Raw genomic sequence first — 27,478 nt, forward strand, 5'->3', positions numbered from 1 at the left:
ATTCCAAGACTGCCATTATGGTGACAATCGATACACAGGACCAAACTGAGGGGAACAACTGACACACTGTGCTTAAAAGGTAAATAACAACATCTAACTACAACTGCTGATGGCTAAAACCAAAAACAATAATCTTAGGGTGGGCATAAGAAGAGCATTTAATGTTATTCATTTGTTTTTAAAGAAACATTTGCATTTTTTATATATTGTATTTTTTGAAGTTGTGGGCTGAGTGAAACTTAACTAACAAACCAATCTGTTCATGTCAATGTCAGCTTGTTCAAAAGAAACAACCATTGCTGGGCATGACTGTAATACTCTACACACCAATCAGTCATTCCTTTAAAACCACTGACAGATTAACTGTATAGCATTGATTGTCTAGTTAGAATGCAATGTTTTGCAAGGACATATTGGGTCATGCCATTCATGTGAATGTTACTTTGACCCATACCACCCACCTCAACATTGTTCCAGATCAAACATACACCCCATTCAGCACTTTCTGACACAAGCAGCCTCTCCCAGTAGGACAACGTGCCCCACCATAGCACAAAAATGCTCAGGGATGGCTCAAGTAACATAACAAAGAGCCCAAGGCATAAACCCAACACCCACCAACCCACGTGAGCATCCATGAAACACACTGAATCAAGCTTGAGCCACAGTGGCTTCATCACCAAACTTATGGCACCCAAAAATTCTGCTGCTAATATCCCATGTCCACTGTCCGACAGGTCAGAGGTATTGTGGCAGCAAGATGGAGATGAGCATATTAGGTGGGTGGTTTTGATGTTGCTGATCAGTGCAAGTTGCACACTACATAACCAAGAGAATCATTTTCAGATATCCTTTTCTTTTTCTAGCCCAGTTATTAAGTATGTTCATTAAATGTGATTATTGGAGGATTCAACTTGGATGGTATTCTCTTAAATCAATAACAGGAACAACTGCCAAAATATCCCCAATAACAATTAGTTTAATGACTATATATTAAATACACTTGTGCACAAAACCTGTCTTCAACATAGTCTTTTAAAAATATTTGTACTGTGTGATGAATAGCTTTGGACCCAAAATAGCATCTATTAACATTCACTTGTAAGAACACTTTTAAAACTACTGCAGGTCTTTGCTTATACATATTTGCTTATAAGTTGTGACATCACCAAAGTAAGAAGAATTCATCCTCTAGTTATTATCATAGGTAAATTTAAAGGCAATCCATTCAATAGTTGCTTAGCCTGGGCAAAAATTGTGGAATCAAACACCACAGACACTTTCATCCCTGAAGCCAGTTGTCTAAAGCTAGAAACTATAAATTTCACTTAGCTCTAGGGATGCCCTTTGTTGGATTTTTGCTGATACCCCAATATTTTTCCAATTCATTTTGAGTTAGAAATATGTACATATATTTTAATGGTGGTCGTGCTTAATTTGCAGCCACTGTGGTGGTGGTGTTACTGCTGATAACGGACAGTTCCTGCGTGTGATGGAGCCTGCACAGCCACAAATCCACACAAGTGATTTTAGTTTGTCTGATTAGACCTCCTATCATGACTGCGTGGGTGTGTGCAGACTGTGCTTAACTGATTTGTCCTTGACTCTGTTAGCTTTGCTGCAGGGCAGGATAAATAAATCTTTCCCATAGCAGAAATTTTGACTTGTCACAGGTTACTGCAAAAAACACAGGTGATACCAATAACATTAACAACATAACTGTTCAATTCAAGTGTACCGGAAATACATGTGAGGGGGGACGGTGAGGAAGCGTGTAAATATTGTGGCCCTGAAACTAAATAAGCGACATGGAAATCATCTCGTTATTTACGCCTGTTTTACCTGCTGTGACATGTCAAAATAACTTCTGAGAAACGGGCCCATTACACCTTTATCAATCTTGTTAGTTCATGAAATCTGGTGAAGTCATATGAATTGTTAGCTTAGTTTAATCAGCTAGAATGACAGAAAACACCTGTGACAATGTGCAAGAAAATTTAATACTCACATGTTCTCTTTTCTGACATTAGGCCATTTGTTTCTAAGTTCGATCATCCAGTTAAAAGCTACTTAGAGCCACAGTGTTTGACATACTACTCTAATGCACTTGTTGTTTGGTTCTACAGCATACTTAAATATTTACAGTATGCATAATTCTTTGCAAAATTGGTGAATGTAATCCTTTACCTCCATTTTTCAAAATGATTTGTAAATAGCTTCTAAGACAAATTCATTATTATATCACAGTGAATCCGGGTAATGAAATTACACATCGAATACGAACACAGCCCTGCACACTGGATTCATATTTACAGCCATCTGTTTAAGAGCAGCAAAGGTCAGCTACAGTGTGCTGTCCATGAGCTACAGCACAAACTCATGTTTACAGCTGGATTCAGATTGTTTGACAGAGGTAGGTAACCAACTCCCCTAAAGTACAGAATAACTAACGCCCTGGTATCCAGTGTGGACATTCTTTCCTGCTGTGTGGTCTTCTTCCATTTGTTCCACGATTAATCAGGTTTACATTACTGACAGTTTCTCAGACCCTTGTAATTCTAACAAGAGTTGAGAAATGTGCAGCCACATAATTCTGACTGACCACAAATTTCACAACATAAGGCAGGAACTTCTATTATTTGCATCTCCAACCCGCTGTACTACTCTATACAGACTAAATTCTGCAGCAGTGCCTAATAGCAACTTGCTGTTTCTATGCTGGCCAGTTGGTGAGCCACATCCATCCTCCTCCCTGCCCATCCCCCACCCACAGACTCAATCTAAAACTGGGGTGCTGCAACAGCTGATCTTTCAGGAGCATCTATTTTTAAAACTCTTTTGCAGAACGGGCCAACTCATCAGGGTTGGCATACCATCCTGTCAGAGGACTGCCAGTGAGGGACTTGACCCATCTGCTACTTAAAGGCACAGACTTTCTCTTTGCTGCACAGAGGTAACAGAAAACTGGCCACAATTAAGTTTTTATTGCTGGAGCTGTACCTCTCTACCCCTTGAGACAGATGAGGAGTCAGTCATCACAGGTTATCTCCTGTCTGGATAATGTGTATCTGCTGTGGCTGGCTACTGTGCATGAGCTCTGTCCAACTCCTCATCTCCTCAAACCTCAGCTGGGTTAACATTCCTGCCACTGCAAATAAACTACAACAAGAAACAATTACTAGCTACAGGAATGTGCAACCTCAGACAGCCTACTCCAGTGTAAATAGCTGAAGCAGCTAAGCAGTGGTAGATCACCTTTAAAGAGCCAACCCTTTGCAAAATTCAGCCATTGACAGCTATAAAAAAAAAGGCTTTTGGGTGTGAGTATGTCAGCTAAAAGTGATATGCAAATTTGCTGAAACATCCGGGTTGGGTTAGCACAGATACAACTTCCTCCCAACAGAAGAAAGCCGCCCTGAGTCAGGCGAGGCCTGTGAGTTCAGGTTTTCATGCTCACCATCTCACTATAGTTCACCCAATGTTCAATGCTCACTATTTTATAAATATACACAATCAAAGGCTGCTGCACAGTGTTTCTGAATGACAATTTAAGTACATTTTTTTGTAGATTTTTTAAATAAATGAAAATATTGATATCTAGCTTTGTTGTACATTTCAGCGGCACTAGTGCAGAAAAAGACTGCTGTGTATCACATTTCAAACAGGGCGACTGTAATCCCAAACACACTATTCCTACAATAAAACATCAATTTACACTTCACTAGACTCATAATAATAGGAGGGATTAGACACTTTGAAACAGAGTAAACCTGTTCTAACAAGACTTCAGCACCTGTTAGAAACACCTACGTGCAACTGCTGCCAACTCCATTCTTGCAATATTGAGAAGGCAGAACAACAATTCCTGCAGGTCCTCACATGAAAGGCTTCTTCCAAAGTAGAGTCAATCAATGTAATCCGCTGTGGGTCATGTTTACAAGATCTGCCACTGCAATGAGTTTCATGCAGCCTAAAGCACAGATGACTTTTCGGCAGACATTATAATGAATAATTGCATTAAAGGGCTGTTTTGACGGCATTAACATTGTGTGACAGACTCATGCATCAGTTTAAAAATGCATCAGCCAACACTGGCCCTGGATATTGTCCAGCTGAGTCACCACAACCAGGAGATAAACAATCTTTGCAGATACTAGGACCTGCAATAAAAGGTAATTAAATGTGGAGTTATGTTATTTTTTTCTTTAAAAACTACCCAACAATTAACGATTAACAATCTAACTATTAAATCATCTGGGTTTTGTTTAAGACAGATGATTTAATAATTAACTGTTGCAGCTGATCAGTAAGTAGGCCTATTACTACTACTGTATGTTATCATGGACCAATAACATCATTTTGCCATGTAGTAAAAAAAAAAGACCAAAGATGTGTGTATCTTGTGTATCATCTCTGAAATGTCTGAATTTCCCCGTGTATTGACATAAAAAGAAAATCAATCTAAAGGCTTTGGGCCTTCTTTGTCAAATGATCAATAAAGGTGGCAGTGTAATCTGTGTCTAAAAAGTAGCCAAATGCATGTTTACTTAAAAACATCGATGGAATTTAGTTTGGCAGAACATTATATTTGTGAATTGTGACCGTTTCCTGGATTCTTTCCTCCTCTCTGACAGTAAACGGATTATGTTTGAGTTGTGGACAAAACAAGACATCTGTCATCGTCGGTTTTGAGAAACATTTTTCACCATTTACTGATGTTGTGTAGACCAAACAACTAATCGCTCAATTGAGAAAACGACGGACAGATTGGTCTACAACGTATGTCATGGTTAGAAGCAGCATTTATGTCAACTTTCGGACACATTGTGAGTTTGAGAGCTACTGAATATGAGCAGCTACCAGCCTCTCCAGCAAGCAGACTTCAAGGGACACAGTCAGTCGGTAGGTTTGGGGCCATACACCAATAAGGAAGCGCAATTGTGACGCGTCTCTTTAAAAGTTGCGGTTCTCCAAAGTTGTGTTACTGTCTTGAAAAGCGCTAATAAGGACTTCTAGGCGTGAGACAAACCCCCCTCTCTCACCTCTCTCGCTATGAGATTCAGGGCATCGTCCTCTGCCGTCGACCTCTCCTTCTTGGTGGACCTTTTCCGTCCTGTTCCCTGAGTGCCCATGTTCTCTCAAACGCTCATCCACTCGCGGCTGATAAATTCACTCTCGCGGTCCAGCAGTAATCCAAACGGAGCGGGTTCTGGGGGCTGGCGGCTCTCATGCGCGGCTAAAACGTCGAGTTAGAGACGGCGGGGGGCTGAGACGAGCCGTGGCTGGTGTCTCACAGCGTGGGTCATCGTCAGACATCCGTTTGTGCTCCTCTTCCTGTGCTCGCGAGCCGCTCAGCCTGCCAGCATCGGCGGCACGTGCGCGTCTGCTCCGTTTGCTGGAAAAATGCAGTCGGAACCGAAACTTCACCGTCCCGTTAAACCGCGTCTCTACCTGTCCGCCACGGTAAAGCTAACAACAACTTAAAAGAAAGGGGGAAAAAAAACAACCGCTACCTGTGGCTAAACTAATGATAAAATGCTTTCTAATGGTGCGGTGTTCATGTAGAAGCAGTGTGACTCCACCACCTGTCGGAGTCTCAGACCTGTCAGACTGATCAGCTTCCAACGCTGAACTCTATCAAGCTGCGTTCACGAGCTGTCGGGTATTTGGCTTTCTGTCGTAACGCTCCGCGCATTTGCAAAGAACCACAGTGGAAAAAGTGGAGGGTTCAGTTTATAGGAGTTACCAGGAAAAGACCATTACCTACACTGGGGTGGCACCATGGCCCGTTTGTTGTTTTGTTTTGTTTTGTTTTGTTTTGTTTTGTTTTGTTTTGTTTTGTTTTGTTTTGTTTTGTTTTGTTTTGTTTTGTTTTGTTTTGTTTTGTTTTGTTTTGTTCTGCTTTGTTCTGCTTTGTTCTGCTTTGCTTTGGGGGTTGCACAGTGGATCGGTGTGTCACGCTGTCGCCTCACAGCTCGAACATCCTGAGAAGATCCTGTGTAGACTTTGCATGTTCTCCCTGTAATAGCGGTGTATAGATGATGCCTGAGTGTTTTGTTCTGTTTTGTTTTTGTTGCTGTTTTTCCAGCAAATTACTGTAGACCAAATTCACTCTTTTCATTTGCTTAACTGTGACTGCAATGTAGAAGTGTATGAAATTTCAAATACAGTATAATAGATCTAAGTGTATTTTTTTGTGGAGCCCTCAACTGGTAAAACTGGTACAGTTGCTGAAGTTGTGCTTTTTCAGCTGTTGATAAGATAATTGCAATCTAAATTGCTTAAGATAAGTACATGTAAGATGCTTACATCATCAGTGTTCCTGTTGTGTTCAGGACACCCACCTCCCTAACATCACACTGTGTCCATCCAAATTTTGGCCTTTCTTTTGACTTCAGGTTTTGGGTCAGTCTTGTGTCACCGCTTGTTTGCAGAGTTATTCAAAGTAGGAGTGTGTTCTAAGACCCATTCTGCCAGACGTCTCATTTTGCAGTATGCAAACCAGCTTGTTTTACTAGCCATTCTGACCACCAGTCTTCTGCACATGTCACACATAGAACACTTAAACAGATGACTCTGCAGACTGAGATGGATATATAAGCAGAATAATCAAAGCTTTAAACTAAGTAGAATGTCATAGTTGTATGCATACTGCTTTAAACAGTACATACTTTGTAAGGGCAGCTGTAGTATGCAGACAAAATAAAAAATAAAAAGTATGTGATTTACAACAGAGTATAGGTTTTATTCTTACAGTTTGTAAGAGTCTGCACACGAGCTTCAGATAAATCCACAGCTAAACCTAAATCACACAATCTCTATTTACATATAGGGAACAGAGACATTTTTAGCAGTCTATACACATTTCAATGATATAATGGGAAACTTTGAATTTTTACAAAGTAAATAGTAAGAATATTTTCTGCTTGGTCAGAACTACTTGACTATATGTGATTGAATGGGGGTGACTGTGATTTTAAAATGTACCAATGAACCAGCAGCCGTATAGAAATGGTTCCACAAAAATGTTCTGCCAGAAAAACAGCAATTACTGGATGTAACTTCAGTTCTTTGAGTACGTGCATAGACCTCTAATGGACTTCACTATTGATTGTGTAGCTTGGTCAGATTTTAGTCCATGGTCCTCCCCTTGATTCTGCTACTGAGTGGAAAAACAGTAACAGAATTAGCTTATAAAGGCTGCCAAAATACAAAATGTTACAAGTTAAAATCATGAACAGTAGAAGCTGATTTAGGCACACTTGTATGGTGTTATGAGTAACATGCTGCAAGACAATGGGATATTTTCAATACCTTTTAGCAGTTCAGGTAGTAAAGTACATTTGTGTGTGCACTAATTTCTAATATTTCTAAAGAAATTACCAAAAGTTTTTGGTTTTTGTGTTTTGTTTTTCTAGATTAAAAGCTGTAATAACCATATTCTGAGCCTGTGACTTTGTCCCAATAACAAGATTAAGACACTAATAAAGATGTATTGCTGCTTTTTTTTCTCAACTCCTGAATTAAAATTCAAAACTGTATTTTTTAGGTGTACAGGTTCAGATTCCAGGTGGAGTTTCCACACCGTCCTTGAACGCAACTTCAACCTCTGGACAGGGACATCATACATGTTCAGGGGCTCAGTTTCAGCAGAAAGCAGCTCCTGTATGGACTATGGCACTCTCTCACACCCCTCTGCTATTTTTAATGATGACCAGCCAGCTCTAAAAACAGTCTAGTGTTTCTTAAAGAGATAGACGTGGCCTCACGTCTGAATGGCGTTGTACTGCCAGGCAAACAGTCTAGATCCCATATTGTTGATGTAATGACTCAGTATAGTGTGTGGCATAGCTGTTCACACTGTCACTGTAAACCGCAAAATGTAGAAACACTTTATTGTGCTGTTTCTTTATTTAATCTTCCCGTAAGCCTAGTGTTATATCAATGCTGCTGTGCTGAGGCATGTGAGCTTTAGGTGCATACACACTCACTTTAATTATTGTTCAATTGTTGTTGTACTTCTTTGTTTTGCAACTTTAAAGGAACAAAGAAACTTTTATTTTTTTAAAAGTCTCTCATTATGGTAAAATTTGAAGAATGATTTGACCTGATTCACTTTAACTTCATGAGATGCCATGTTTAATAAGATGTGAGATGATGAAAAGTTATTTTCCAATTATACTGCACTTGCAAGAGAGCACAGGCTATATTTTCAAAATATTCTCATGTAAACCTGGAAATATTCAGAGCTGGAGGGTTTGAAAAGGTTTAAAAGCAAGAAGTTCTGACACGTAATACCAAGAAGAACTATTTCAAATACTACTCTCTATCTAGGACAGCAATCGACTGAATGAACCAAAGCAAATGGTGAAACAAATGCTGTCTAGTAGTTTTTCAGAGGATGAGTAGTCTTTAAATCATTTCTCTGGAGGAGAAACAAAACTTTGGGTAGGCTTAGACATACCAGTATTTCACAGTAGATTAAGGAAAAACTTCCCATATACTGCTGAATCAGCGTTAGGCATTAGTGGCAGTAACATAAGGATGTATGGAAGAAGAGCAACAGGAGAGAGAGTTATACCACAGTGGGCTGACTGTCATGGACTTCCCTCCACAGTCACCAGATTCCAACCACTCTGAACATTTAAGAGGCATTCAAGACTGACAAACATTCCTGATATGACAAGAAGTTGGGATGTGGGGATTGTTCTGCTGTCTCTAAAGCAAATGTGGGACAAATACTCAGATGTTCTGAAATTTAATGATATTTTTCACTGAATCAACTTCTCCATGCTTAAATTTTCTGTTTGAAAGTCTTTTACAACATAATATTAAAGGATAGATTCACCCAAGGGGCTGCACAGTAACTTGGTGGTTAGCACTTTCGCCTTGCAGCGAGAAGGTCCTCGGTTCGTGTACCGGCCTTCCTGGGATCTTTCTGCATGGAGTTTGCATGTTCTCCCTGTGCATATCTGGATTTTCTCCGAGTACTCCAGCTTCCTCCGACAAGCCAAAAACATACTGAGGTTAATTGGTGATTCTAAATTGTCCGTAGGTGTGAATGTGAGTGTGACTGTTGGTCTCTATGTGTAGCTCTGTGATAGACTGGTGACCTGCCCAGGGTGTCCCCTACTTTCACCCTAAGACAGCTGGGATAGACTCCAGCCCCTCACGACCCCAATGATGATGGAGGGATGGATTCACTACAGAAATAACCACAGACTGGGATGATGACGCTTTATTATTCCAGCAAGTCTATAACATATGCAATGCTGCCCTCTTGTGTTGTTACAGCATCATGCAAGGAGACGCAGAGGAAAAAACAGACCAGCTGCAACCTGCATAGAATCTCTGATATACTGTCTGAACACAAAGACAGAGGACTCATTGTGTTTCTGTATGTAATTTTGAATGTGTAATTATTTTTCCTTATGGTATGTATAGCTGAGTTAATAAGAAGTGCCAGTGATATTTGGAAAATGATTACAGTTTTTTTCATAACCCGTTCAGTTTCTGTTTGCACACACTAGAAATTCATCATTAGCAAGAAACATGACCATAAACTTTATCATTAAAGTTATCTTGATTCAGGTCAAACTACTGAGACTGCATGTGATGGTTTACTTTCATGTGACTGGCTTTTATAGGTCAATAGTAGGTGTGCACAAGGAAGTAAAATGATGTTTCTGGCCTTTACAAGGTGAGACTGGACTTTGGCTTTATTTTTCTTTTCAAAACGAAGCTGGAACATTCACAGAGTCTTAAACACAGCAAACAAAGACGGATAGCATTTCTCTGGGCAGTTTCTGGAAAAAGACAGTTGGATCAGGACTGAGGACCTTGCTTGACTTTTTATGCCTTGTTCACTGCGCTATCTTGTGGTTCTGGAGGTAATACAATTTTAAATGGGGGAAAGTCTTCCAAGGGTGCCAAGAGAAGCCCAGCACCACAATGACACTTTGAGGAGACCAGTGCAGACCCTCAGGGTTAAGATGGCACTTCTGGGAAGCTCTGGTGTGGGAAAGTCCAGTCTGGCTTTGAGATTCTCCAAGAGACAGTTCGGAAGTACATCACCTACTGTGGGCTGTGAGTTCATGACACTCTGAGCTGTGGACAGCTGTGGTTAAATGTCATATTATAGCATTAATTGGTGCTCAAAAGTTTTTCTAAGTTGATTTATCATGATGGAATAGTTTGACATTCTGCTTTATTTTGCAGAGACTTAGCTGAGAAGATTGATGCAGCTCTACTGTCTGTATATTATATGAAGTTGTAGGCAGGAGATGGTTAGCTTAGTATTAAGACTGGAAACAGGGTGAACAGCTGGCATAGCTGCCATTTAAATGGAGAATTAACTGAAATAAACTAACAGGGCTGGCTCACTGCACAATCCATACCTTTGGCTAAAGGATGACCAGAGATTGTTGTTTCTTATGGAAAAAGTGATTTTAAAAACAGTATAGATAGCAGAGGGGAGAAGAAATCCAATGGCAACCTTATATCCAAAGTCTACCTCCAGTGAGTCAGCCAACCACTAGGCAGAGTTTTACTGGCTTTGTTTTTCCCAGTACTGAAATAGGTCAACTGTGTATTGCAGTAATTAGCCTAAATAATACACAGACATGAGTGGGATCCAAAGTCAGATTACCAACCAGGCAAAGTTGGCATTTGCACAGGGGCCCCAAAACCTCTAAGGTCTACTCGGTGAACTTTCCCCACTGTGGGATCAATAAAGTTTATCCTTATCCTTATCCTTATCCGTACCCCATATTGCTTGGGTCAACAACCTGATTAATCAAAATTTGAACTGCAATGGCATGCCCTCCATCCTCCATTCTGCAGTTTTAGAGGTATCAGGCTGAAATCCCGGATGGTTCATCCAGAGAGACACTTTCAGATCCATGAAGAAAGACAGGAAACAAGGGAATGGTGTTTCTTTTGGTGTCTGGACACACTAGGGACATGTATTTATGATGAAAAACAATGGAAAAATGGATTTTGGATGGTATGGTCTCTTTAAGTTTGTACTGTGCTGATTTGTTTTAAAGTTGTGTTTTATTAAGTTTCCTATATTTTTTGAGCACAGTCATGTCATGAGCTGCAAGGTAACAACAGATCTCAAAACGATTTTCCTAATAATCACTCCATTATTACATTGTTACATATAGGACTGCACAGTGACTAGGTGGTTAGCACCATCACCTTGCAGCTAGAAGATCCCTGGTTTGTGTCCTGACTTGGGATCTTCCGAGGTACGTACTGAATGTGCACAAACCGGGGAATACATATGCTATCTCGGCTGCAGTCTGAGTGAAAGTGGTATGATACGAATTCGTGACGGTCGGTGTCAAGGGGCTAATGAGGATTAAGTGGTGCATAGAAAATGGATGGATGGATGGATGGATGGATGGATGGAGTTACATAGAGATAAATACCAATCATTATTCACTGAAAAATACTGAGTTTTTTATCTTTATTTTTGTCATCTGATCAACCTGCTTGTTGAATCTACTATCATAACAAAACTGCTAATTATTTAAATTTTGAATAATGAAACCATGGGGTTCAACAGGGGCTTAATGTTAAGTCTGGATAGTGTTTATCTTCTCATCTAACTCTGGTCATGAATACTTATTTTACTAAATTTAATTTCATCATAGTGTGACTTTCTGGTGATGTGCAACTGGCCACACCACCAATACGTATTTCATTTTCATACACATGTCCTGGTCTCCTGCTACACAAATATAATCCACCCTCTTCTACAACCTGTTGGAGAGAAAATAAATCCTCTCTGGCGTTTGCTCCTCCAGGTGCCTACCTGACCCAGGTCGTGCATCTGAGCAACGTCACTTTTCGATTTGAAATATGGGACACTGCAGGGCAGGAGAAATACCACAGCATCGCCCCACTGTACTACAGAGGAGCCCACGCTGCACTTTTGGTCTATGACATCAGCAAAAGGGTAAAAGGTTCATGCACCTGGCAGTGGAAATGACTTGTCTTACCTCCTCTTGGTTAGTGTATGCCACTGTGTGTCCTTTGCTTGTGTCACTGCAGGAAACGTTTATCAGAGCTCAAGTGTGGCTCAAAGAGCTCGAGAAACAATACATTCCAGGATCTACTGTCATTTGGCTGGTAGGCAACAAGGCAGATCTAGCTAAGGATCGGCAAGTGTCAGCGAAGGTATGGACCCCAGAAGCAACATTAATATGTTTTAATTAATTGCTACTTAATATGTAGTGTCACACTTCCAGTATGACCTGATCAGTGGCCCAGGTTTCTTTTTTTTTATCCTACAGGAGGGACAGAGTCTAGCCACTGACAGGGGCTTGTTCTTCACAGAGACCTCAGCCCTGTCAGGAGATCAAGTCAATGAGCTGCTGTTAGCTGTAGGTAAGTTACAGAAAATATCACCGGGGCTTTCATACCTGAGTTCAACTTTTGAGGTCTTCTGCAAGACTGGCACAGCAAATTTCACTAATATGATCCTTGAAAATGTAGACTTTTAGGGTTAAGGTGTCCTAATCTTCTTAAGGAGGGCTTGATTTGTGCATGATCTAAAAAGAGTGTCTGCCTGACAGGGAACCAAGGTTCAACATCCAAAGAAATGCAATTCATGTGCCACTAGAGAGCAGTAGATACCAACAGAAGTAAAAGGATCTACTTCATCACCGCCAATGTAAACAACATAACTGGCAATTTGAAAACTATAAAATCCTGTCTAAGTTTAGGTCTGGCATGCCAGTTTTCTTTTACAGCCCAAACTCCCGGCCTTTAAAATGCCTGCATGCTCTTGTGTAATACAGCTATGAGTATGATGTCTTTGGTAATTCATCTCTGGATCAGCCCACAGAGTGAACGAGTGCATTGGAGCGCAGCAGGGAGGTCTGTCAGAGTGGCAGGAGCCAGCACTTGTGAATCTGCGTCATCAAAACAGATTCAATCCTTTTGGATCCTGCTGCAAAGTTGGGCCATAATCCATGTGGCTGTCAGTTATATTGCTGCCTGTTTTTGTTTCTCTCTGTGTGTCCTAATCAGTTGAAAGCTGGAATGTGTATAAAAACAACAACAAAATAATTCAATGAAAAAGTTGTGGATTCTGAATTTGTGCTTCTGCCTTTTTGAGTCCCTGTTAACCACTGCACACCACATGGTATGTGTCCTGATACGCACTGCCACGTTCACTATAGTGGGCTGTTTTTTTTATAGCTTAACCCAACAGAGCTCTATCCATTTTTATTTGTTTATGGTCTCAAACTGTTTGTACTGATTTTCCTCAGTGGGATAGGGATCTGCCTCCAGCAGGAGGCAAACCCCCGTCGTCCCTGCCAAATGTTGAACTGCTACCAATTACCTCCACTGTTTCTCCTGCTTGCCTGCTGTTTGCATGCAATTAAGCTCAAACGGCAATCCCCCTTGCAGAGTTCACATGAGTGTTGTTCTCCAGGTTTCTAGAGACTCCTGTTAATATAATAATTCCACCATTATAAAGGACAGTATTTTAGTATTCTGAACGATTTTCTGGATTTACACTCTGCAGCAAGATGCTGCTTTTTACTGTTATGCAGTTGGAAAAGATTTTATGTAGGCATACAAGTCACAGACATAGCGAAGGGGAAACAGTTAAATAATTCTAGAAGTATCAAATATTTATTGTTTTGACTAAGTGTCACTCATGATCTCAGTCTTGGCTTCAATGGTTAACTAACCAGTGAAAGAAACACCTTCAGTTCAACTCAAAACTGGGATGAGAAGATAAATATCAGTTCCGCATGTCTCTGAATTGGTCAATAATTCAAACTAATTTAATTCAGCAAAATGAAAACTGAATTCATTCTGATTATCAGGCTACTTTGAAGCCTGAGAATGGACAAACCTTGAAGCAACAGGGAAATAATCAGCATGTTCTTACCATGTTTTTACATTTTTAATTGTGACCCACTGTAACACAGAATATTCATTTGTGAACCAAGAGATGTTTTACAGTTTCTTTTGTGGATTATTATATATTTTTTGGATTTGATAAACTCTTGCATAGGCTAAGCTAGGTTGACCAGATCCTGACTGCTTAAAGGCCAATCCATGGCTTCTGCAACCCCTATATGTTGTGTGATGCAGACTTTGAGAGTGTGTGCTGAGAGGATGGTTGCATTACCCCTCATATCAAACACTGAAGAACACACAAGGTTCTCGTGGATGTTTCTGGAAGTGTGGCTGTGACTTGTGTGTGTACTTTTTTCACATTATAGCAGTTTGTTATTGATGGAACCATGTCCGTTATTATTCCTGAGGTGTGCCGAACACAGTGGGCCAACATAGCACAGGCTTTACGAAGAATTTAGAACGTGTTGCTGTATTTGAACACTATCGATGGAAAGCATGAAGCAACAAACCATAGCACCTCTCAAGTTTGGCAGCGACTATTTGATGAATTACAGAGGTATGGCTGAAGAAGAATCTCTGTGTTCAGTCTGTCCTTGTAACAAGTATTTGTCTGGAGCACCATTTGTTTTACTGACACATGCACAGTCAATGTGGACAATAGGATGGTCACAAATTTTGGGCTGCATGCAGACATTTGGCTAATGAGCATCATCAGTAAAATGGCTAACTCACTGAGAGAACCAAGCAGGCCTGCCTTACTACATGATGTAGGTTGCTGCTCAGAAAATGTTGTTGCTTCCTGTAACAGTAACATGCAGATAGTGGAAGAGGAGGAGAATATTGTGTGAAATGCACGACTGCAATGGCAAATTCCACATTATTCTACACAAGCAGTGAAGCACATGCTAAGTCTTTCTTTTCTCGTCTTAGCTTCTGTGGTCAAATTCCTCTTTGATCTCTTAGCTTCTGCCGTGTAATGACAACTCTTCTTCTTTTTTTTCCATTTTACACTGGGCGGTAATTAGAATTAGGGTAATATCTGTGCCAGAAACACAGAGCTGGCTTATAGCTGGCTTAAGCTTCAAAGCTAGTGGTGTGCAACAAAGTATTGTGAAGTGTTACACAACCAAGCTGACTGTGCCAGAACAGAGTCATTCTCCTTATAGTAAGTCAGTTGCGTAATGTTGCTTTAACACAAAGTCACCAGAAATTTTCTGGGTATGCTCTGTCCTGGCATAATGATTGGTAAATGCTGTGCATTGGCCCAAACTTTACAAGACAAGGCCATCATAAATAATGCAATAAAAATGTAAAAGACTCCCCTGGCAGTGGATGAAAAATGTATGTTTGTATTGACAGCTGTAGCCCCCATACAGCGCAAAGCAACCGTTCTCCCCTGCAGTCAGTCACAGGCTCTTTTCACAATATTCTCCCTTGCTTTCTCCATAAAGACCACTTTCTCTGCAGGATGTGCAGACTTCTTGATGCTTAGGGATTTAAAACATTGCTGAGATCTTACATGATAAATCGTTGCTGAAATGAGGCTTTATTAGGCTGATTGAAGCCAATCTTCCTTTGGGCCAGAGGGACTGCTGGCCCCCTTTGGTTTGGAATCCTCACAGAAACAAAGAAACACCTCACACTGAGCAGATGATGCAGTAAAAATAAAATACGGATGAACTGATTTCCATTATGAGTGTATAAATCTTTCTCTCAGAGTTTCTTTTGTCAGATTTTGCAGATGTCTTGCAAACTAACGAGTGATCCCAATGATTATTTCTCCAGTTTGAACTATTCATCTCTAAATATCAGTCAAGTGAAGATAAACAACTGGAGTCTTTGAATTATCTGAAAGATGGCAAAAGTTGACTAATGCTTAATTCTTGATTGTATTTAATTGAAAAGTTGTTTTATACATAAAGGTTACGAAATGTTGCATTGAAATAACACATGAAGTTGCACAAAGTGACTGTGTGAATTACCACGCAACTAGAAAGAATTGCTTCAAGAATAACTGTACCATGGGTGTTAAAAGTCCAGTGTGTAGGAGGTTTCAGAGGATCTAAAGGACCTTGCAGCCATATACAGTTGTAAACAAAAGTTTACATACACTTGCAAAGGTTTGAGTTTCCAATGACGACTCCTATAACTTTATTTATGATGAAATACTTGAAACACGATTTTGGTTCATTCATAGATTTATTAGAATTCTTCTGGAAATGTGAAAAAATCTGCTGGGTCAAAAATATTCATACAGCAACTTGAATTATCAATTTTGATGATGTAAAAAGTTATGCTAATAAAATTCTCTCAGTGGTATGACCTTTTAACTTCTCGTGAGAAGAAGTTAATTTGAACAGAACCCATTTGATACACACTAGAAGTGGAAAATCTAAAGATCTCAGTACAGATATGAAAAAGCAAATCATTGACTTGAACATGTCAGAAAAGTCACTTGTAGTCATTTCAAAGCAGCTGCAGACCCCAATAATACAAAGCATTACCTTCTGCTGTGAGACAGTCAAGAGTCAAGCAAGAATCACCAAAAAGCAGGTCTTCAATGAAGTAGAAGCTGCTGGAACAAAGGTGTGAGTGTCCACAGCCAAGCGTGTTTTACATCACCATGGACTGAGAGGCTGCCATGCAAGGAGGAAGCCCTACCTCTAGAAATGGCACCTTTCAGCTCAACTGAAGTCTGCTGCTGATCATATGGAAGAGAAAAGACCTTCTGGACGAAAGTTCTATTGTCAGATGAAACAAAATCTTTGCCCACAATGAACAGAAATATGTTTAGAGGAGAGAAGGTGATGCCTTTAACTCCAAGAAAACTGCAGTTTGTTATGTTGAAAAATTGAAAGACACATTTTGACGACACCCCAGACTTCCATTCATTTACTGAAAAAAGGAATGTTATTGGACCTTTAAGACTGAAGTAATAAGGACTGTCTGCCTGGTTTTCATCAGAACACATGCTGCTGCATTCTGTATGAGCTGTAACTGACTAGATACTGGATATAAAAGCATGTCTTAACAGTCTCACTCTGACAATATTCGTTAAATGATAGAAGAATGTTTTAGTCGCATTTCTAACGAGGCATTCATAATTAAGGTCAGAGTCAATGACAACGTCACTGTTTCTGATTTTTTAGTGTCAATAATTTTAGCTGGCCAGACAGTTTTCCTTAGGCAGGTTTGTGCCCATAACTACAATTTCAGTTTTATGTGGATTTAACAGTAAAAACTTCTGAGTCGTCCACTGACTTATGTCATGATTGCAAGAAATGAAGCTATTGGTAGAACAGCTATAATCTTAGCTTACAGAGCTATATATCCAGGTATTATCTGCATAGTTATTGAAATAGATATGCCCCCCTTTCAGCTAATAATATTGCTGAGTGGTAATATACAGACAGAAAAGAATTTATTACAGGTGTTTTTAATTGGATGATTGGTCATCCATGACCAAAAGATGTGTGACTTCAAGTGTGTTCAGCAGAGTATGAGCTATAGTACTGAAAGCAGCATTGAGATCTAACAGGACAAGCACAGAAAGCTTTTTCTCTTCAATGTTCATTCTGAGGTCATCCATGAATCAGAATGGTTTCTGTCCTGTGCTGGGGCCTGAAGCCAGACTGGAGTTTACCAAACACAGACAGAGGAAATAATTCAGCTGTTTAAAACAGGTTTTCCAAAAAAATTTTGCCGGAAAAGGCAGGTTGGAGATTGGTCTGCAGTTACAGATACAGAATTGTTTATGCTGCCTTCTTTTAATGGCAGTTCAAAGAGTCTGAACATTTTAACTTTAAAGTTTTGAACTTTTTCACCACATGTGGTTGATAGGCTACTGTCACTGGAGCGACACATGCAGCCAGCCTAAAACACACACAGTTTACAGTCCAGTGCTGCATCACACCTGCAACAAACTGGAACCAAACAGAACAGAACAGAAATGCTTTACCTCTTGCAACATCCTGTCAGGCTTTGACCTTAAATCAAACAAAACACCATTTGACATTGAATTCTGCTTTATTATTTCATGCTGTTCATTCATGTAGTTTGCCTCCATATAAAGCCCTTTCCAGGACTTTCTAAAGTACAAGTTGACAGGTTTTCATGGATTTTCACATTTTGATTGCCACATATCGTTAAAATATTTTTATTACCTCTCTGCCTGAAGTCTTTAAAACACCCATATTTCAACTCACTAAACTCTTGTAAAGAAAACAGCAGAAATCATTTATAAAAAGTTTACAGAAAATAACTCACGCAATGTTTGATAGCTATTAAATCTAAGTCCAAATCTCTAACGTAACTCCACACTGAACACTGACCAATGAAAACACAGTAGATATTGAATCATAAGCACCATTTTTCACTGTGGGATCCAAACATTGCTGCCAGCTCTTGGTCTGTAAACTCTGGCTGTGATGAAACCCAGACGCTTATATCTCCTTGGAACTTTACGGCCGAATCTCCCAACTGGTCTGATTCCTCTGCCTGTATACCAGGAGGCATCAATGTCAGGATCTGAGCAACACAGAGGAAAAAACAACACGTAAAGCAAACACAGCTTGATTCAAATATCATAAGTCTCCTAACCCACCAACTCTAACAGTCCAAAATAATTATTTAACCCTTGGATCATGTTCCATGTTGCCTCACAGTGACAGCGAACTTTAAACAAGTAACTGAGTCTTGTCCAGAAAGGGTTATTTAGAAAAATCTTTTGTCATTTACATCTAATAATATCTAGGCATACAGATAGTTTTGCTTTAATTTTCAGGGTTTGAGATGTCTGACATTTCAGCTTCCTCTGTATAAACTTTCCAGGTGAATGAAACTATTACTGAAGTGCATTCAAAACACAAAAATAAAGCTATCCCCATTATCCTGACTGTTGCTTTGAAATTAGAAAGGACAGGGTTAACTGTATGGAGGCACAAGATGCTCAAAATTTAAAAGGAAGAAAAGACAAAGGAGACATGCAAATATACAGACATAATATATAATGATGAAAGAGTTGGGTAAACGGGTAAACAAATAATTTCACTTATTAAATGTGATTTCATTTTGCTTAAACAACAAACGATGGTAGAATTAAATGCAGATCAGGTTGTGTTTCAAAAAGTTCTTTTCTCAAAGTCTATGTGTTTTTAAATCTGTTTAAACTGTTCAGGTTGTAACAATATTTTTATCATTACGACTTCATCTGTCTATGAAGACCAGAACAGGGCAGATTAAGTTCTGAGAATGGCCAACACCGTGAGTTTAAAAAATGCATTGCATTATTTCCCAGTCTACATTTTGTATTTACTGTATTTACTAGTAATTTTGCATCTATAAGCAGTAACTAAACATTCAGTTAAAGGTTTATAAGAGCTCATGATAACATTATTTGTACGCGCATATAAAATAATTGTCAGTTGTGGTTACTATATAAACACATACTGACAATGCAACAAGCATTTGTAATAACATAAATGTGTCTTGAAAGAATATGTTAATAAATACTGTACATATATCCTTACATCTGCCTCCAACAATATCAGAGTGTGTTGTAACCCCTTGATGAATGCTTTATATACTGTTTAGAAATGCTATTTTTTGATTTTATTTTTGGATACTTCGAATGCCCATATAAATGGGTAGTTACGGAATCCCTTACTTTTGATAATCATGGAACCAGCTGCTTGTGATCCACTTAGAGCTTGACTCAGCAACAGCAAGACAGCACAGAGCACTGCACACAGTCTCATTGCAACTCGATCTGGAACGCAAAAAAACAACATAAGATCAGTCATATTTAAACGCAGCATAATGTCATGCTGGGTGGATGTGCCAATTTGCAAATGATACACAGAACCATTAGAGGCAACACAGAAAATGCCGTTTCCAGATTGATCTGAACTCTTTAGATGAAGGAGAATTTAAGAACATTTCCACAGCTGACTTTAGAGTCATTCCAATAAAGTGTAATTTACACCCCATTGCTGGAGTGATGGCCTCAGAATGAATGCCAGAGAATGTGTTGGTTGAAAGACTGAATAAGGATCAGGGTCAAAGCAGAAAGCACAGAATGTAATCATCACTTTGCGTCACTCTTTTAATATTGTTTTTGATGTATCAGCTCTCAGTATGGGTTTATTTCTCTGCAGACTGTTTAAACTGAATTTCTGGCTCTACTCTGTCTTCATTAAATGGTTGTATTATTCCTGATCCAAACAATACTCAGTCTGGTTTTGCAGCTCACTGAGAAGCATCACTGAGATGTTGAACAGATATGAGGACTTACCGTTGCCTGAGGGACGGTTGAGCTGCAGAACCAAACTTCGCTGGTTGATTCACCGTCTCCAGGTAAAAGTCAAAAGAGCTGAACAGGTGCAGGAACAATGACTTGGTCGGTCAGTCCTCCTCTGGGTGAAATGACAACATGGTATACATCCCAGTGATGGGATAAAAGCAATTATTAACTGAAACGAGAATAAAAGATCAAACACGGTGGTGTCTCACCTGTGATACAAGGAGGATACACTCCTGAGGTTCTGGTCTGTGGGTGACGATTTCAGCTTATTGTTTCTGCATGTCTTTATACCCTGGCAGGAGGGGCAGCCATGCGCTGATATGCTGATGTCACCTACCTCTCTGGAGGAATATGTACTATATATGTACACAAGACTTATGATGATAAGATTCAAGTTGATATAAACAGTGATCCAGAGTGGTATTCTGTATTTAGGGATCAGTTACATGCAGCAATGAAGATAATCGGCAGTATATTGCAATTTTAACCCTTAGATACATAAGTGGGTTAAAAGTGACCTGGTTTTTGCAATATCTTTGTAATGAAAAGTTGTTATCATTTCATTTTCCAGCTATTTCTCAAAAAACATGTTTTTGATAGCATTTCATTTATATTTTCAAGTTATATTTTATACTTTTAAAGAAATTGTAATATTTGTATTAATACCCGAAGCTCTTTATCAGTGATAATATCATACAAGAAGTGATGCAGCGCACAAACTTGGAGGGACCAAGATTAGTAACAGCTGGTGGAAAAATGTCTACAAAATGGATGTTGACATTTTTCTATTGCTGTTCTATGTAATATTCTTCTTTTTCAATTATCAAAATACTCAAAATAAGTTATGAAGTGAAAAATAAATATATTTGAAACATTAAATCATTGTTATGTGGATAAAAATATAATACAAACAATAATACAAACTATTATTCCTAACCAAAATGGCAAAAATGGCATAAAAACTCATTGATTCTTATACGGGTCATTTTTGACCCACTTATGGAAGAGTGTAGGGTCCAGTCACTCGTGCATCTAAAGGTTAAGGGTTTCCACTGCTGCGTTGATTCTGCAACACACCAAGCTTACCTGAAGTTTCCATAAATTTACCATGGGCAAAAGAACAATTATATGTCAGTCTGGTGCATGTTGTGAATATGGAAATGTATATTTCTACTTGAATCATTGGATTAGTTGGTTATCTTTCTTTGTAAAGCTTCTTCAGATAACTTATGTTATGAGTCTGTGCTATATAAGTAACACTGAAATGAACTGAAACACTGTGGATTGGTCTTCTTGAAATACCTCATGTCCTAACATCTTAAATGTTGGACCTTGAAAGTATCTTTCCATCCATCCATCCATTATCTATACACCGCTTAATCCTCATTAGGGTTGCAGGGGGGGTGGAGTCTATCCCAGCTGACTCGGGCGAAGGCAGGGGACACCCTAGACAGGTCGCCAGTCTGTCGCAGGGCTACATACAGAGACAAACAATCACTCTCACATTCACACCTACAGGCAATTTAGAATGATCAATTAACCTCAGCATATTTTTGGACTGTGGGAGGAAGCCGGAGTACCCGGAGAAAACCCACGCATGCACAGGGAGAACATGCAAACTCCATGCAGAAAGATCCCGGGAAAGCCGGGACGCGAACCAGGGATCTTCTCACTGCAAGGCGAAAGTGCTAACCACTACATCACTGTGCAGCCCAAGTATCTTTCCATTGCGCACAAATGAAATCCTTCCTGTGGATTAAAGCGGCCAAAACACTGTTCTGTTGCCATAACAGGCAAGTGGTGTATAAATGTTATAATAAACATCTGGTACTCAGTCAACAACAAAAGCATGATTTGTTGAGGTTATGGTGAGATGATGCCGATTTGCTACAGAGGCTGCCGTTTGATGTTAAATTAATAACTACGTCATTGGTTCAAACAGGAAAAACGTGACAGTTTTGATGGAACATAACTTAATATGAGTATGGGAAAATGCATTAACAGAAGAAATAGAAACTAATAATTTAATAACAACTTCAAACAACCTGAAAAGTGATTCAGTGAGGCAAGATGAATTGCTGACGTGGTGTCACTCTGGTGGTTCATTTCTCTGTATAGTGAGTACAATGTGATCTCAAACAATCACTAAAGATAAGACAGAACATAGTTCCACAGATAGTTCCATGACTAATTCAGTAACAGTCCATGACTTTGGCCCTTTGTGCCTGTGATAAGCATCAACATTTCTTTTTCTCCACTTGCAAGTCTGCCTTTAGTTTGCCATCTAATATTCTATGTCATCTGCTATAACAGTACACTTGTATGCATGGCTTTGGTACTTTAAATCTGCTGTCTGGTTGACTTTTGGAATGAAAAGAATCACAACCTCTGCAGCAAAGAGACATTAAAATGTTTTTTTTCTTTAGATGTTATTGCCCTGTTCATTTCTATTCAAAAATGAAACTGGGTCCTGCCTAGTATACCTGCAAAGTCCCAGGATTTCAGTAACTCCTTGGGCTTTAAGTGTCTTTTGAGAAATGGTAAGACAGGTTAGGAATTTTCATTAAGAGCTGTAAGTTGCTAACTTTTACAGAGCTTAGTCCATTCTCTGTCTCAAAAAAAAGGCCTAGAGGGTCAAGTAAACTGTTTAAAAATCTTCAGGGCAGAAAGGCAAAGGGAAATCCAGCTGCACCGGAGCTAAAGGAAGAATTAGATGACACAGGAGTGGTGATATACTGTTTCACTGTGCAGCAGAGAAGCCCAAATAGGGTTTACATGGACGTAAACACAACCTGCCTCCTCATCACTAAAGTCAGTTTGTAAAGGATGCAGAGCAACACCTGCATGCACACATGGACGAAATTATTGGTACCCCTCGGTTAATGAAAGAAAAACCCACAACGGTCACAGAAATAATATGAATCTGACAAAAGTAATAATAAATAAAAATTCTATAAAAATTAACCAATGAAAATCTGACTTTGCTTTTGAACCGTGGTTTAACAGAATGATTTTTAAAAAAATAAACTCATGAAACAGGCCTTAAACAGTTTTCTTTCGGGTTCAAATTATTTCTGTGACCATTGTAGGTTTTTATTTCATTAACCGAGAGGTACCAACAATTTTGTCCACGTGTGCAAGCCTGAGTCCTTTAGGAAGCAAGCGCTGTGGGCCAATACTGAGATTCAACTGTTTGGTGTGTTTGGAGAAGTAAAGGAGAATTATTTGCTGAAAAGAGCACTTTTACAGCTGAGTTGCAACAATATATTGATTTATGTGTCAACTGATAAATGACAACTTTTTATTTTAAAGTTGTTTACTTGGTTTGAGTAATTTTGAAGCAAAAAGTATATATGTATTCGGATTTCAACTTCCTAAATGAGAATATTTTCTGGTTTCTTTATTTCTCTCTGACAGTAAACTGGGGCTGCACAGTAACTTGGTGGTTAGCACTTTCACATTACAGCTAGAAGTTACCTGGTTCGCTTCCCGGCCATCCCAGGATCTTTCTGCATGGAATTTGCATGTTCTCCTTGTGCATGTGTGGGTTTTCTCCAGGTTCTCCGGCTTCCTCCCACAGTCCAAAAGCATGCTGAGGTTAATTGGTAACTCTAATCGTCTGTAAGTGTGAATGCAAGTGTGATTGTTTGTGTAGCTCTGTGATAGACTGGTGACCTGTCCAGGGTGCCCCCTGCCTTCACCCTAAGTCAGCTGGAATAGACTCCAGCCCCCCTGAGACCCTAATGAGGACTAAGCAATGTATAGATGATGAATGGATGGATGGGGCAGTAAAATGAATATCTTTAGACTGTGGACAAAATAAGACATTTAAGGACATCAGCTTCAGCTTTGAGGAACATGGATGGGCGTTCATCATTTTATGGACCAAACTAATTTAATCACTGAGTTAATAATGTCCAGATTAGTGATAGCCCTGTCTGCCAGCATAGAGATGGAAATATTCTGCTTTGAGGCTGTGGGGCAGTCAGGGCCACAGGACACATAACACGGATAGAGAGAAAATTTTTACTGAATATCATAAACTTCTGGATGCAAATGTCCTACAGTCAGTCAAAAAAAGTGTCTTATACTGCAGACAGTGATTCAAAGCAGACTTGAACTGTGAACTACTTCAAGAAAAACAAGGAGAAGCTTTTGGAAAGGCATTTTTTGGAAATCTGTGAGGGGATTTTAAACATGTGGTGTGTGCAAGACAGACATAAAATATGTCAGAACCCAAACTGATCTGCATGGAAGCGAGGCAGAAAACCCCCAACTTTATAGAGATGCTTTTAGTTTCCAACAAAAACTGCTCAGGCTGTGACGTGTGCCAACAGGCCGACACTAACTCACTTACTGTTTAACATTTGTTCTTACCGCAATTTGTTTTTCATGTTCATGAAATAAAAAATAAAAATGCTTTAACATTTAAAGAAAGGCTCATCTAATGTCTGTTTACTGCAGTGCTTGTATTATTTTCATGTGAAAAATCAACTAAATATGTAGTTCACCCAGCGGCGCCTCATTTTTGCTTTCAACTATATATTTGACAATATATACACTATCGCTCAAAAGTTTGGAGTCACCCCAGCAATTTCATGTTTTCCATGAAAACTCACACTTTATTCATGTGCTAACATAATTGCACAAGGGTTTTCTAATCATCAATTAGCCTTTACATATACAAATAATTTAAGATTTTTGTTTAAACTACTTGCACCTGATGTGAACATGACTGTTATCACTCTGTCAAAACCTCAAGCAAATAAACAAACAAACAAACATTCATGTGGTAAGTCAAATTAAAATAAATTTTACTTGCATATTCAATTGCACGTTTCAGTTTCAGTTGACACTTACATGCAATAAGTGAACATAAAAGTACTCACTATGCAGGTATAACTAGATTTTGTTTAAGCTGATGCATTCATGTATGCGTATATGTATTTTAGCTGATAATTTACAAATGTAATATAAGTATCTGAGATCTTGTATTTTAATCCTGTGCATCACAGTACAGAAACCTTCAGGTTTACAGTTTAGACCAGCTGGTTTCAATATGACATCGGTCCAATTTTACAATCAATTTAACATTCTTACATTGCCAGAATCAAATAGTATTAAAGATATCTAAAGAATATCACAAACAAACAGATTTTTGGAAATGTTAAACTGTTGCAGACTGGCTTGCAGTCTGTTATTGCACTGGTTTTGGACTGGCTAAAATATTTATGATGTAGGCAACAGAAAGTAGTACACCACTGCAATATCATGCATGGAGTTTCCATGTTCTCCCTTTACACGCATAGGTTTTCTCTGGGTTTTTCAGCTATGGGAGATTGTCCAAAAACATGCTGAGGTTAACTGGTCATTCTAAATTTTCCGTAGGTGTGAATGTGAGTGAGTGTGCTTGTTTGTCTCTATATGTCCCCTGCCTTCACCTTAAGCCAGCTGGGATAGAGGACTAAGCGGTGTATAGATGATGGATGGATATGTTCATTGCACCATCTATAAATTTCATCTACCCAACAGCTTTTGCACTCATGCAGCCCCACAATATCACACTCAAATTTCTGTGCTTCACTGTCAGGACTGTGCATTCATTATGGTGTTTGGCCTGACCACTAGCCAGGTTTATGCAAGTTTATGTTTACAACATAATTACCCTATTAATGATCTCATTTGACCAAAGACTGTGTTCCCAATACTCATCTGGCCTCTTTTCATTGTTTTTTTTTCTATTTTTAGCAAAGTCTACTCATGCTATTTTATGCCAAAGAACAAGCAAGTGTTTTTCTTGAAAGCTATCCACATTGTCCTTCTCACTGTCTGGGCTGTAATAGAAACTATCATTTTCACTGATAACCTCGGTGCTCTGAGCTAGATAGCAAAGATATTACACTGAAGCCCGTGTTCTATTAGGAGGACGACCACAGCAGCTCTGATCAGTGGCACTGTGACTCATACCTCCTGACTCCTGCTGCAACTGTGTTTTCTTTGCTTTTTTGTTGATCACTGATGTTTCTGTATCAATTTCCATCTTTATGAAGTTTGACACTCAAATTCAATGTGGAGCCAAAATTGAGAAAGATCCAGTGCTGACAGGTAACTTTAGAACCATGTTCAAACATCCATCCATCCATCCATCCATCATCTATACACCGCTTAATCCTCACTAGGGTCGCGGGGGGTGCTGGAGCCTATCCCAGCTGACTCGGGTGAAGGCAGGGGACACCCTAGACAGGTCACCAGTCTATCACAGAGCTACATATATAGACAAACAATCACTCTCACATTCACACCTACGGGCAATTTAGAATAATCAATTAACCTCAGCTTATTTTTGGACTGTGGGAGGAAGCCGGAGTACCCGGAGAGAACCCACGCATGCACAGGGAGAACATGCAAACTCCATGCAGAAAGATCCCGGGAAAGCCGGGACGCGAACCAGGGATCTTCTTGCTGCAAGGCAAAAGTGCTAACCACTACGCCACTGTGCAGCCCCATGTTCAAACAATTAATCTAATTACAGATCACAGGTGCACTGAGTTTACCTCCAGTGATCACAGTTTTTTTTTTTTAAACTTGTTTGTAATTGAATGCATCTGTATTCAGTTTTTGTTGCATTGAGTTTCCACTTAAGAGCCTTTATTGTCAATACAGTGTGAAGTATTTGTTTTAACTGCTCCTATGAGAAAACAATCTACTGTTCAATTTAGGAATAGTGGTATTATTGAGAGGTAATACATGGTTGAATAATTTGATATTTCAGCGATATTGAATAGGGGTGTACTCCCGTCTGTTGTTTAATGTAAACACAAGATTTTCATTGTGCTTTTTCTGTGTAACGTTTGAATGAACCAGTTAAAAGTTTTAGATTAACACAATGAATACTGCGCATTAAGGCAAATCCATTAACTTGCTTGGTAATGTATGCGACTGAGCTTACTTTAAGAAGCGTGTCCAGCGTTAGTGTATATCACATGTAAGAGTAACTTCATCATATATTATAGATAAAGTCTGGATCTATCCCAGTAAAACAACAGCAATACCAAAAGGACACATTTTAAATATAATGGTAAGCAGTCCTGCCCCAGCAGACAGTTGGTACAATTTAAACAGGAAACTCTTTAAGTAGACTTAAATGCACCCCTGTTAAGTTCCAGTGTGTTATAAATTGTATAAAACGATAAGTGTGGTCACAAGAAAAACTATTCAGTCAGATAATACTCAGCCTCCTCCTCACAATCCCTGTGTCATGACTGGTTTCTGCAAGCAGAGAGAGACAGA

General features: G+C 39.3%; 3 protein-coding genes across 20 annotated transcripts in view; 1 reads left to right on the forward strand and 2 right to left on the reverse strand.

Annotated features, from left to right (window-relative positions):
* Positions 1 to 5,655, reverse strand: part of lrrfip1a (leucine rich repeat (in FLII) interacting protein 1a) — a 50,600-nt gene extending 44,945 nt beyond the window's left edge. For 5 of the 14 annotated variants that reach the window (XM_055015312.1, XM_055015307.1, XM_055015309.1 and 2 more), the window contains exon 1: positions 5,043 to 5,653. In XM_055015312.1, coding sequence (XP_054871287.1) covers positions 5,043 to 5,132 — 90 coding nt within the window. In that variant the 5' untranslated portion in view covers positions 5,133 to 5,653. Of the gene's footprint in view, positions 1 to 5,042 lie in introns of all 14 variants that reach the window. The other 9 variants (XM_055015308.1, XM_055015314.1, XM_055015310.1 and 6 more) reach the window with 5 other exon arrangements.
* Positions 5,656 to 9,718: 4,063 nt separating this feature from the next.
* LOC111580613 (ras-related protein Rab-17-like) lies at positions 9,719 to 13,107 on the forward strand. Its single transcript, XM_023288435.3, has 5 exons — positions 9,719 to 10,086; positions 11,814 to 11,965; positions 12,061 to 12,186; positions 12,303 to 12,396; positions 12,850 to 13,107. The coding sequence occupies exons 1-5, from the start codon at positions 9,906 to 9,908 to the stop codon at positions 12,978 to 12,980; spliced, it is 684 nt and encodes a 227-aa protein (XP_023144203.2). The 5' UTR covers positions 9,719 to 9,905; the 3' UTR covers positions 12,981 to 13,107.
* An 11,878-nt stretch (positions 13,108 to 24,985) lies between these two features.
* The window catches only part of mlphb (melanophilin b), a 48,923-nt gene continuing 46,430 nt past the window's right edge, over positions 24,986 to 27,478 (reverse strand). For all 5 annotated transcript variants that reach the window (XM_055015466.1, XM_055015463.1, XM_055015465.1 and 2 more), the window contains one exon: positions 24,986 to 27,457. In XM_055015466.1, coding sequence (XP_054871441.1) covers positions 27,431 to 27,457 — 27 coding nt within the window. In that variant the 3' untranslated portion in view covers positions 24,986 to 27,430. The remainder of the gene's footprint in view (positions 27,458 to 27,478) is intronic.

This window comes from Amphiprion ocellaris, chromosome 11, assembly GCF_022539595.1.
Source record: "Amphiprion ocellaris isolate individual 3 ecotype Okinawa chromosome 11, ASM2253959v1, whole genome shotgun sequence".
NCBI classification, from domain to species: Eukaryota; Metazoa; Chordata; class Actinopteri; family Pomacentridae; genus Amphiprion; species Amphiprion ocellaris.

Bases quoted from the DNA above. Each gene is read 5' to 3' on its own strand.
- LOC111580613 (XM_023288435.3), top strand. From the start codon at position 9,906: ATGGGGGAAAGTCTTCCAAGGGTGCCAAGAGAAGCCCAGCACCACAAT. The intron at 10,087-11,813 runs GTGAGTTCATGA...TTGCTCCTCCAG, and splicing joins TACATCACCTACTGTGGGCT to GTGCCTACCTGACCCAGGTC. The intron at 12,397-12,849 runs GTAAGTTACAGA...TCTCTGGATCAG, and splicing joins TGAGCTGCTGTTAGCTGTAG to CCCACAGAGTGAACGAGTGC.